The sequence below is a fragment of the Taudactylus pleione genome, unplaced genomic scaffold (genome assembly GCF_031769625.1).
Source record: "Taudactylus pleione unplaced genomic scaffold, aTauple2 ptg000828l, whole genome shotgun sequence".
Lineage (NCBI taxonomy): Eukaryota > Metazoa > Chordata > Amphibia > Anura > Myobatrachidae > Taudactylus > Taudactylus pleione.
Genome location: NW_028285230.1, coordinates 1,337,075 through 1,349,979, shown reverse-complemented (window position 1 = coordinate 1,349,979; position 12,905 = coordinate 1,337,075). Strand labels below are relative to the sequence as shown.

Below are 12,905 nucleotides of genomic sequence, written 5' to 3'. Positions count from 1 at the left end.
TTCAGGGTCCATAGGGTATCCACAGGATACCTTGGGGTATAGGCGATGGCTGCAGACATCCAGGCACCACAGAGTTAAATTTTCAGCCTCCCAGGATGCACTGGGGTCCCTCTCCTATACCCCGCCCCCGAGCCTCAGGCCACCCAGTTTCCGTCGGTGCCTGGCCGAACCAGTCGCACCGTACAGAGGGGGTCTTTTTAAGGCCCCTGAATATTTATTCGCAGCTGTGGCTGCACAACTAGAGTGCTCCAGCATAGGACAGTCAGTATTGACGTCCATGCTGTCACTCCTACACCCCAGTACCGATCCGGGGATGCTGGTAGCTGGGGTCACAGCTAGCGGTGATCCCGGCTACCTGGACTGTGGCCGGATGCACGGGGAACAAGGTAAGCGGCGGGGTCCCGCGGTGGGCACCCGCCGGTAACACAGTCCTGTTTGGTCCCCAGGCAGGGGGCTCCCTGGGGACCGGCTGTGCGTGGGGCCAGGTACTGATCCTGCGCCTTCCACTAGACCACCAGGGACAGCGGGCCGCAGCATGTGAGGTACAGCGCGGCGTCCCAGGGGTTAATAGCAGACCAGGGGAGAACGCCTTCCCTGTCTCACAGCCGGCGTCTCCCCCGCTGCACAGTGCCATTCCACAGCGGTCTGAGCGGGCAGTGTCAGCGCTTCTCCCCCGGGCCCGCCTCCTCTCTGCTCCTCGGTGGCCATTTTCTCACTACATGTGCTGGGGATGGCAAACGTTGCTGGAAGCTGTTACAGGTGCCATTGCGGTCCGGGTCCCCCGCATACCTCTCCTCCGGTGTAAGGTCAGTGTATGCAGCACTGTTTCCTACCAGGCTCTGGTCTGTGTAGTTGATCGCAGTGCTTGTAATGCAGGATGTTATCTGTGCATTGTATGTGACTTAGATGCTAGCGCTGTTTGCCTGTACTTTCATTTCTGACTGTCAGCCTTTTTCCTATCCCTGTTCTTCTGCTACAGCCCTTGCGGTGCGGTGTTGCAGGGTGTTTATTACCTCACAGTAAACGTGGTTTTTCTGTGTGGGAGGTCACATACGCTCCGTTCACATTCCGCATGTGTGAAAGTGAACGAGGATATCCTATTCCAGCTAAAATGTACTGATATCATGTGCAGTTAGCGGAGGGATATGTAGACGCTGAGGGTTTATGGAGGGCATGTTGTATTATATATCACGCCCCATTTCTGTCACTGTGCTTGCACAAAAAAGGGGATCGCCCTCGGCTGGCTAAGATGCTTACAGCCTTTGTGGGCAACGCCCCCTGCGTTTCCCCATAGGGGTTATCGCAGCCTGTGGTGGTCTCATCACATGCAGGGGTCCCTGGACAGTTGATGGTACCCCAGTGTATCCTGTTTTTCGCCCCCCCAGGTCTCGCAGGAGCCTGTGTGGGTGAATTTATTGTCCAAATGGTATAGCACCTGATGGACGTTTTACAGGGGGAGTCACCATTTTGGCCTTCTAAACGGCCTTTCGGGTCTCAGACGGGTAAAGGCATGACATCTGATGACGGTGACATTATTGACTTTTTCAGACACGAGCCCCTTAGTGCAAAGGAGGCGTAGTCTGGGTCTAAAGTCTATATACCTGGCCTTCTACAGGCAGTCCGTGCGGCTTTGGTTATTACATATCCCCCGTGGCTAAATCCAAATATGCCTTCTTTAAGGATAAGGGTGTTGCCACTGCAATTCCTCTATCTGGTCAGGTGGATCATTTAGAGGAGGCGTGGAAAATCCAGGTAAGCGGTTCCAGCCTCAAAAACGGTTGACTTTATGCATACCCCTTTTGCGGATAATTACATTTCCGAATGGGAGTTACCTTTACAGGTAGATTCTCATGTTACACGTCTAGTGAGGAGTGCTACGTTGCCCATGCCCTCCAGGTCCTCTTTGAAGGAGGTTCCAGATTGCAAGGTGCAAATATATCTAAACTCCAATATTCCCTTGCTGGAGGGGCTTCCAGGCTGGCTATGGCCGTGTGCTGGGGGGACAGAGCCATGGAGCGCTGAGTAGGTAACTGGATCTCTGCACACTGACTCTCCAGCAGAGCAGGTGGATAGTGGCAAATTCTCAGAGACTTTGCCACGTTCATAATGAGACGGTCTTACATATAGCCTACTCCTTTCCAGAATCTCCTCGGCAGCAGTAGCGGCTTGCCGCTCCCTGTGGTTGCGCTCTTGGAAAGCGGACGCAGATTCCATTTGAAATGCTTTGCCTTTTACGGGACAAGTCCTGTTTGGCCCTCGTCTGGACGCAATTGTGGCCCCGCAGGCAGCAGCTACGTCTGCGTGTCTGCCATCGGCTACAGTCCCATCAGGGTCTGGGGCTTTGTCTTTTCGGCCCTGTGAGGCCAGGGTAAGTCTAAAATACAGCTTTCCAAGACAGTCAGTAGCCAGGAAATCTGCTCAGCCATAAGAACAGGCTTGGAGTACAAGACGTCCTACTCCCAAGTTGGACTATAAGCCTTCAGCCTCACGGAACGGGCCTCCTCTCGGGAGACCCCAGAGTTGCAGGCCGGCTTCTCCAGTTCGCCCAGTGCTGGTGTCTGACCACCACGGACACTGGGGTAAGAGAAGTATTTTCTTGAAGGTATGTCCTCTCCTCCCGGTAAAAGCCTCCTAGACGGTTTTTCGTTACAGGTCTTCTGTCAATTCAGGACAAGGCCCTGTAATTTTTGAGGGTGTTACACTCCAGGCAGGAGTTATAGTACCTATTCCGTTGCCCCAAAGGGGAACAAGGTATTACTCCATCCTCTTTCTGGTACAGACACCCAATGGGTCTTACCAGGACATTCTCAACCTCGAATCCTTCAACAAATTCTTAAGGGTTCCTCGGTTCGGGAGGGGGACCCTGCATTCCATCATTCAATGGAGCCTGGGAAATTTGTGGTGTCGTTGGATGTATTCAGGGTGACTACCTGAATATCCCTCTTTTCTTAGCACACCAGTGTTTTCCTCAGGTTTGCAGTGGTCGATAAGCATTTCCAGTTTCTGGCATTGCCCCTTGGTCTGGCCTCCGCGCCTCACGGTTTACCAGGGTCATGGCAGTTATGGCAGCCCACCTGCGGATGCAGGGGGTCCGCTTGTTACCCTATCCGGGCGACCTCCTGTTGTTACCACGGTCCCCAGAGATACTTCAGTGCCATATGCAACGGACAATATCTGTGTTGCTACGTTAGGGCTGACTGATAAACTGGAAATGGTCCTCTCTGATTCTTCACAGAGGATGATCCATATCCCAACATCGGAGGATCTTTGTGATTGAGGAAAAGATCTCTGCATTACAGGCAAAGGTACGCAGTTGCCTGCAGAGTCGCCGAGTGTCTATTCACTTGGCAATGTGGTTTCTGGGTTCCAGGGTGTCGCTGTTCGACATGATGGAGAGTACCCAGCTTCACTCTAAACCTCTGAAAAACTTGATCCTCTCCGGATGGGATGGGTTGCCCCATCGGATAAAGTCAATAGGCTTTCCCCGGAGGTTTGTCGCTCTCTGGCCTGGTGGCTGCGGAAAGCTCACCTAAACAAGGGGCACCCCCTTTGAGATTGCGGACAGGGTCCTTCTGACGACGGACGCCAGTATCCGTGGCTGGGAAGCAGTGACGGGTCCACACTTGTTCCAGGGCAGGTGGACACCAGTAGTTTTTGCGCTTCCCATAAACATCTGAGAACTCTGAGCAGTATTCAAGGCTCTCCAGCATTCAGGATAGGTCCTCCACGAAAATACCGTGCAGGTACAGTCTGACAACGCCATCATGATGGCTTATGTAAACCACCTAGGAGGTTCCCGAAGTCAGGCGACACTAACAGTGGTGTCCCGAATTCTGGCTTGGGTGGAAGGCTATATCCCTGCCGTCATCGGCAGTGTTCATTCAGGAATCCTCAGATGGAAAGCAGGCTTTCTCAGCCGCCAAGACGTGCATTCAGGGAAATGTCCTCTTTATTAGGAGGTGTTCAATCTTCTGGTGAACAAGTGGAGCCTTTCAGAGATGAGACTCTTCTGATAGACGTAGGTAGGTCCAGTGGACCTTCAAAGTGGTGTACCTCGTCCCTCCATTATCCCTTCTTCCTCCAGTAATAGTAAGAAGGAGGCACGCTCCTGCTGATAGCTCCAGCGTGGGCCAGATGGCACTATTACTCAGATCTTCGGAGCCTCTCAGTTAACACTCCGAAGCTGTTGCCTCTACGCCTGGACTTGTTGTCTCGGGATCCTGGCTGATACCCAGACCTGGGTTGTCTGTCCTTGACAGTGTGGCGGTGGAGACTGCCCTCTTAAGGTCTAGGAGTTTTTCCAGCTCTATAGTTAACAGGGGCTCTGTCCATGCTTTTATCTGCAAGAATTTACCATTGGGTATGGTATACTTTCTTTCAGTTGTGTCGCCTGGGGGCTAGGCTCCTCGGGTATTCCGGGTATCCAGAGGTTGGCTTTCCTACAGGTGGGCTTAGATTACGGTCTTCTCCTTGCTTACCTGAGGTGCAGGTTTCTGCCCTGTTAGTATGGTTTCAGTGTAGGATTGCTACTCTTCCTGATGTCTGCACTTTTGTGCAGGGTGTAAGTCAGCATCCCTTTGTTCCACCTGTGGCTCCTTGGGATTTGGCTGTGGTCCTTAGGGCTCTCTGAGGACCGCCATCTGATCTGCTGGGCTCAGTGGATTTCAAATGGCTTACGGCTAGGACTGTATTCTTTCTGGCTCTTAATTTGGCCAGTAGGATCTCAGAATGGGAGGCTCTGTCATGTAGACCTCCCTTTTTCTCATCTTTCCTAGGAACAGGGCAGTGCTTCGCACTTGCCCTGGTTTTTTACCTACGGGGGTGTCTAGTTTCCACATCAATGAGGAAATTATAGTACCGGCCTTTACTTCCCCAGTCCTGTCTGCTGGTGAGGCCTATTTGGCTGTGGTACGGGTGCTAAGAATTTAAGTTGACCGTACCAGTCCATTTAGGAAATCAGACTCTCGGTTTTGTCCTTTCTGGTTTCCATAAAAAGGGTTGGCCTGCCACTACGCTAACTTTGGCAGGATGGATTCACAGGTCTTCCTGTTCCATCCTCTATTAAAGCTCTTCCACTAGGTCTGTGGGTCCCTCGTGGGAAGCTCGACGTGGCGCCTCAGCGGTGATTGGCAGCCACGTGGTCATCTGTCCATATTTTTGTAAGGTATTATGCTTTTGATACCTTCGCCTCTCAGGATGCTTCCTTTCGGCGGCGGATTCTCCTTACAGCACAGAGCGTCCCCACCCTTAAAGGATACTGCTTTGGGACATCCCCAAGGTATCCTGTGGATACCCTATGGACCCTGAAGTAGAAAATATGAGATATGGTAAGAACTTACCCTTGTTATCTCTATTTCTACGAAGTCCATAGGGTTCCACAGGACTCCCGCCCTGTCGCACCTGTACTGCAGATGGGCTTTGACCGGTTTTTCCGTCTCCTTCTGGTGAGAATGTGATTCTTGTGTGTTCCAGACTGTCTTCTCTCTCTTTTTTTGCTCCTGCTCCGGCCTATGGCTTGTTACGAAACTGAGTGGCCTGAGGCTCGGGGGCGGGATATAGGAGAGGGACCCCAGTGCATCCTGGGAGGCTGAAAATTTAACTCTGTGGTGCCTGGATGTCTGCCGCCATCGCCTATACCCCAAGGTATCCTGTGGAACCCTATGGACTTCATAGAAATAGAGATAAAAAGGGTAAGTTCTTACCATATCTATTATTATTTAAATCAAATCCTCTTCTTCTTTTTTTTTTTTTTTTTTTAAATCCAATTTTGTGCAACCCTGCTTGCATGTATGTCTGAAAAGGTACTTGCTATTCAAAATAAAGTCACTACATTACTGCTATGGCTGATTTAATTTTGAGTGACAAGACTTGGAAGTAATATCTCCTTTCCTTGCAGAGACCCACCTGTAAAGAAACGAAAAATTGAAGCTTCAAAGCAAATCCAAAAGGCAGTTTGCGAAGAGAGGGCATTGACGCACAGCCTGTCTGCAGCAGCTACCACGCCTGACCAGCAGATGGCAGAGCTGAAGGCACTACCTGCAAGTGAAATGTACATCAATTCCTATGTTACAGAAAGCGCTCCCCTGCAACCATATCAAGCTCAAAAACCCTTGTTACCAAAGCCTAAGCTAACTTTAATTAAGCTGCCGGTAATGCAGCTGGCTCACCTGCCTGTCCTAGTTTCTTCCGAATGTCCAATGAAACCTATGGTCATGGCAGTCAATAACCGAGGAGACGTCATGAGTACGTTACAAATTGTTCAACATTATAATGGGACAGTTCTCCCAAGTGTGGATGCAGAGACTACCGTACCTAATAATAACCTCTCTCAGGCTAGGAATGGAGGGTACAGTTCACTGGGATCTATAAACTCTTATGTGCAAGTCAATATGGAGAATCTGCAGCCTGCAGACACAAACATGGAAGCGAGCGGCTCGTCTAAGACCAGAATCACATCTGATGTTCAGACAGACTTATCTTACTTTGCATCTAATGTATTACCAAGCAACCCCTGGATTCCCAGCGACTCTTGTGTATCCTCTTGTTCCCAGACAGACTTGTCATTCAGTGCGCAGATGTCACTGCCTATCAGTGTTGAGACGCAAACACTACAGAAGAGTGCATGTCTGTCGGAGGTCTTGGACGGCCCTTGTGGAGTTTCTCGGGAAACTCAAACTAACACTATCTCTTTTCCAAGAGACAACCCCTTGCTGGTGGACCAGTCTGTCATGTGTGATGATCTCTTTGGTGGCCCCAGTTCGCTTTACACTGTATCTACACAAACCAGTCAGACTGAAAACAGTTATATTTCTGGAAACTTAGGTCAGAACCTTCTGGACAATGACGACATCAAGGAAATCAGGGAGGAGGAAATGAAGTCTACTTTCATGAATTTTAATACACAGAGTGGGCCATTCCCATCGCAAAACATGACTGATAACCAGACTCAGACAATGGAGCTTTTGAGCGACCTAGAAAAGATCCTTTCGGATAATATATCTGGGCAGTCCATGGATAACCGCGGCCTGTTGTCGGGGGGAGATGCCCAACTGTCGGCCAATTGTAACCCCAACCCCAGCATAGATTTTGATATCGAAGAGTTCTTCTCTGCGTCAAATATCCAGACTCAAACGGAACAGAGCGTACTGGGGAACCTTAATTCCGAATACTTGGATATCGAAACCCAAACAGATTTCTTGTTTTCTGATGACTTGACGCAGTCGTTCTCGAATAAGGGAAACTCCAACCTCCTGGGCATGGAAATGTTTGATACTCAGACCCAGACGGACCTGAATTTCTTCCTGGACAATAACGCTCACTTGCGTCTTGGTAATATCCTGAAACAGTCTAGCTTCTCCATTAGCACAGACTCCTCTGACGCAGAGGGCCAAGCAAATGGTGACACAGTCAGCAGAAATATGCCCTGCCCTCCGCTGGACAGTCATGTACAACAGAACAGTGCTGAGACGCAGACCACAGACAGCTGCTTTGAAACACTCGGAAGCTTATTCCTTACAAGCAACGAGACGCAGACTGCAATGGATGACTTCCTACTTGCAGACCTGGCCTGGAATACAATGGAGTCTCAGTTCAGCTCGGTGGAAACCCAGACTTGCAAGGAGAGATTCTCTTTGTTCTCCACTGAAAAACCTGGCCACTGACCCAGGCCCCTCCAAATCCAATCATCGATGGCAGTGAATGATCACCTTTTCCCCTTCTATTTATTGGTTTGTCCCTGCATGTCTTAATGTATTTGGCAAGAACAAACCGTGCAACGTCTGTAGCCTTTATGAAATGTGTTGGCAGCCTTCCTGAGTATGGCATAGACACATTGCCACAGCCTAATGAGCTTTACAAACCTATTTTAAGTTAATTCTGTAATGCATGTCTTGCTGTATGGTCTATTTTGTATATTGGCTATAACAACTAGAAAAGCACTTTATTTATTTGATTTTTCCATTGTGTATTATTTATACTGTGATTATAAAGAGTGTTTTAACTGGTTACACTAATGTATACCTTTAGACATGGGAGAGTGCTAAGTACTGTTACAATATGTCCCACCTGGTTTGAAGAAATATAAACCAAAGAGGTTTGGCTTAAAATATATCCATGGCAGACACACAGATGGTGGGTGAAAAGTTTTGTGGGTGGAATTGCCGTTCATGATCACACACCTTTATCCACTATACATCCCTGACTGACACCCTACCCATTCACTAGAAGCTGGTGACATCCCTGACGTGCCCCCTGACCCATTCACTAGCGACCTCCCCTAATGTGCCCCCTGACTCATTCACTAGCGACCTCCCCTGACGTGCCCCCTGACTCATTCACTAGCGACCTCTCTGACGTGCCCCCTGACCCATTCACTAGCGACCTCCCCCGACGTGCCCCCTGATCCATTCACTAGAAGTTAATGATGAGGCACATCTGAATAAGTGATTTTCATTAAGTACATTTACTGCGATGCCTTTCTCTTTAAATTTACTTTAAGCATCAATTGTATTTTGATACATTTACTTTTGTAATTTGAGCTTGTATCATTGGTAACTAGATGAAAGCAAACCATCCTTATCTAACTGCATGGAAGTTGTTCCACTTGTTTTTGCTGTTTTCCTCAGATACCTGTCACACAAGGTGCTGTCACATTTATTCCTGTCTGGTTCTACTGAAATAAATAAATTAAAAAAAAGTGTAATCTTTTCAGAGGTAATATTTTGGAATATACATGTACAGTCAGGTGCATAAATATTGGGACATTGACAGAATTTTCATATTTTGGCCTCTATTCATCACCACCACAATGGCTTTGAAATGAAACAAACAAGATGTGCTTTACTTGCAGACTTTCAGATTTAATTTGAGGGTAATTACATCCAAATCAGGTGAACGGTGTAGGAATTACAACGGTTTGTATATGTGCCTCCCACTTTTTAAGGGGCCAAAAGTAATGGGACAAACTAAACAATCCTAAATCTAACTTTCACTTTTTAGTACTTTGTTGCAAATCCTTTGCAGGCAATTACTGCCTGATGTCTGGAACGCATAGACATCACCAGATGCTGGGTTTCATCCCTGGTGATGCTCTGCCAGGCCTCTACTGGAAATGTCTTCAGTTCCTGCTTGTTCTTGGGGAATTTTCCCTTCAGTTTTGTCTTCATCAAGTGAAATACATGCTCAATCGGATTCAGGTCAGGGGATTGACTTGGCCATTGCATAACATTCCACTTTTTAGCCTTAAAAACTCTTTGGTTGCTTTTGCAGTATGCTTCACGTCATTGTCCATCTGCACTGTGAAGCGCCGTCCAATGAGTTCTGAAGCATTTGACTGAATATGAGCATATAATATTGCCCGAAACACTTCAGAATTCATTCTGCTGCTTTTGTCAGCAGTCACATCAATAAATACAAGGGAACCAGTTCCATTGGCAGCCATACATGCCCACGCCATGACACTACCACCACCATGCTTCACTGATGAGGTGGTATGTTTTGGATCATGAGCAGTTCCTTTCCTTCTCCATACTCTTCTCTTCCCATCACTGTGGTACAAGTTGATCTTTGTCTCATCTGTCCATAGGATGTTGTTCCAGAACTGTAATGGCTTGTTTAGATGTTGTTTGGCAAACTCTAATCTGGTCTTCCTGTTTTTGTGGCTCACCATTGGTTTACATCTTGTGGTGAACCCACTATATTCAATCTTGTGAAGTCTTCTCTTCATTGTTGACTTTGACACATATACACCTACCTCCTGGAGAGTGTTCTTGATTTGGCCAACTGTTGTGAAGGGGTTTTTCTTCACCAGGGAAATAATTCTTCTGTCATCCACCACAGTTGTTTTCCGTGGTCTTCCGGGTCTTTTGTTGTTGCTGAGCTCTCCGATGCGTTCTTTCTTTTTAAGAATGTTCCAAACAGTTGAATAGCCCACACCTGTCCATGAAATAGCTTTTGAGTTGATAGTCCCATTACTTTTGGTCCCTTTAAAAAGTGGGAGGCACATATAGAAACCGTTGTGATTCCTACACCGTTCACCTGATTTGGATGTAATTACCCTCAAATTAAATCTGAAAGTCTGCATTTAAAGCACATCTTGTTTGTTACATTTCAAAGCCATTGTGGTGGTAAATAGAGGCCAAAATATGAATATTCTGTCAATGTCCCAATATTTATGCACCTGACTGTATATCTCAGATCTTCACCATTTCACTGCTGAGGCATAATTCCATAATAATAAATATCAGTAATGTATGCAGAACTGCACAAATGATTCCTTTTTTGTTTTTTTTCTGTTTCAGAAGGTTTTTTTTTTTTTTTTTTAAATTGTAAGTAAACTAAATCCAGATGGGGGAAGAGCTGGGAATGAGCTTACCCCATGTAAGGCCTCCGTTATTGGGTGATCACCAGACAATACAAAGTAAAAGGGCATGTCATTTGATATAGGGGGACTCCATTGTGCTCTGCCCATTCCCCAGCACTTTTACAATTCGGCTCAAGTGTAGTTTTTTTTTTTTTTCTCTTTTGCTGTGAGGGTTTGGGGCTAAATTACATTATTGCACCTCAGTCATGATGAGCCACCCCCCCCCTAATTTCCAGTAGCAGTTACCAGCACTTGAAGGGCCTTTTTAGGCACGTTTTCCCTCCATGTCAACTCCTGCAGTGCCTGAGATGAGTGGGACTTGTCCTTAGCACGTTTAAAGTACATGTTTAAGACTTGTCCCACTCATTTAGCACTGAAGATGTAAGAGAGATGTATATTTGTAATTCATGTTCCAAACTTTCCTAGCGTCCATAAAGGTGTTTCTATCATTGTATAAAGAATATTCTTCCTGATGAGAGTTTAAGGGTAATTTACAGACGGAACAAAACAAAATGCAGTAGCCATAGCAACTAATAAGATTAGTGTTGATCTAATAGAAGCAATTAATCCCCCAGTGCCATCTTCTATAATAACCCTCAACTTGGACAAGAGTGGTATAAAATGTTGGTACTGTATGTGCAGATCTGACACAGTGGGTACAGGTGTGGCAGTTGCACACTCCTAAATATACTTCTAGTAAATCTGTTAATACACTGATTCAGGTAAAAGCATTTTAAAACACCAACAAATGGACTTTTCCTTGTGTATCTCCCACCTTATATTCAGTGTATTCCTTGGAAGAGTATACACAAGAGGGGATGAGATGGAGAAAATAAGACTAACAGATGGCAGCAGTGGGGCAGAAGTAACCAGGGGGAAAACTTTCAGGTTCCTGGGCAGTGCAGAAAAACACACACAACCAAAAAATATATATATATAACAGGCGCTAGTCAATATAAAAATTTATTAAAAATACACCAAAATAAAACAGGAAAAAAGAGAATAAAAAAATATATATATATATTTTTATTCAATATATTAATATGTATATAAATAAACAGGAAAAACAATATAAACAGTAAAAAAAAAAATCACCAGGAGTATGGCTAACACAATTAATACACACTATCCAATAGAAATTTTATATATATATATATATATATATATATATATGTCATCCTACTTATACACTTGATTCTTAACGGTGTATATTAGCTATGCCAAAAAAATTTGTTGTTAACTTTTCGGAATAAGTAAATAAAAAAAGCATGCATGCAGAAATATATGTATAGCAAATGGCGATGAACTGTTATCCCCAACACTAATGGGGTTGAATTTATTTGTATGATCTGGATTCCTAATTATGGCATATGCAAATTAGATGTCCTAACAAAGAACATCTTCAGTTATCCCTTTTTCTGTGTTCTTTCACATATATACATTCATTTTTTCTGGACAGTACATATGACAATACTCTCAAAATCTAGGCTGACATCTGAATAGCTATTAAACGCCGCTAAGAATGAAGTGTATAAGTAGGATGACTGTTTAGTCTTAGGCAGATGTGTATTTTTAGATAGATATAATATTCATTCTATTGGATAGTGTGTATTAATTGTGTTAGCCATACGTATAGTGATTTTTACTGTTTATATTGTTTTTCCTGTTTATTTATATACATATTAAATATTTATTTTTATATATTTTTTTTTTTCCTGTTTATTTTGGTGTATTTTAATACATTTTTATATTGACTAGCGCCTGTTATATATATTTTTTGGTTGTGTGCTTTTCAGTTGATGGGAATCCAGCAATCTTCCCACCTATATAAAGGCTGCTGTCAATTGCATAGAAATATAATTACACCAATTGATCTGTTGGTACTTTCTATAGGTTATTGGATAAGTGCAGAAAAATAGCTTGTTCCCCCACTAGCTAGGAATAACCAATGTTAAAGAAATGCAGCAGCTACGGGCCCCCGGGGGGGGGGGGGAGGTTGTAGTTAACACACACATTGCAACGGAGGTAAGCCCAACACTGCATGTAATCTAGCAAATTGACCGCAAGTGCAGTGAAGCCAACACAGATAGTTACTGTGCAGGCCCCTGCCAATGCTCAAAAGAGCAGAGGGGAGCGCACAAGCTGCATCACCCTCCCCCAAATTTTCTACCCTTGATACTAAAGCTTTTCATGCTGAAACCTGCAACAACCCATCATTTCTAGAACATGGGTCTTGTTTTTGGGATAAATAAGATTATACAAAATGTAAATATTTTACTTTTCACATCCTGTCCTTTTTCTGTATCCAGCTGCTGTTATACAGTACATGGGAAAGATTTCTGGACTGCACACTCTGAAAAAATTTATATATATATATATAAAATAATAATTAGGGATGAGCGGGTTCGGTTCCCTGAGAACCGAACCCACCTGAACTTCGGGGATCCGGGGCGATCCGAGCCAAAGCTCGGATGTCCCTGTCTGCCCCGGATCCCTCTCCCGAGGCAAAACCTCGCGATCTGCTGTTGGATCTCGAGATTTTGCC

General features: G+C 45.5%; 1 protein-coding gene across 1 annotated transcript in view; it reads left to right on the top strand.

The window, feature by feature from the left end:
• The window catches only part of ATMIN (ATM interactor), a 28,995-nt gene extending 20,294 nt beyond the window's left edge, over positions 1 to 8,701 (top strand). The window contains exon 4 of the mRNA XM_088458401.1: positions 5,897 to 8,701. Within this exon, the coding sequence (XP_088314527.1) occupies positions 5,897 to 7,661 (1,765 nt within the window). The 3' untranslated portion in view covers positions 7,662 to 8,701. The remainder of the gene's footprint in view (positions 1 to 5,896) is intronic.
• The last annotated feature ends 4,204 nt before the right edge of the window (positions 8,702 to 12,905 follow it).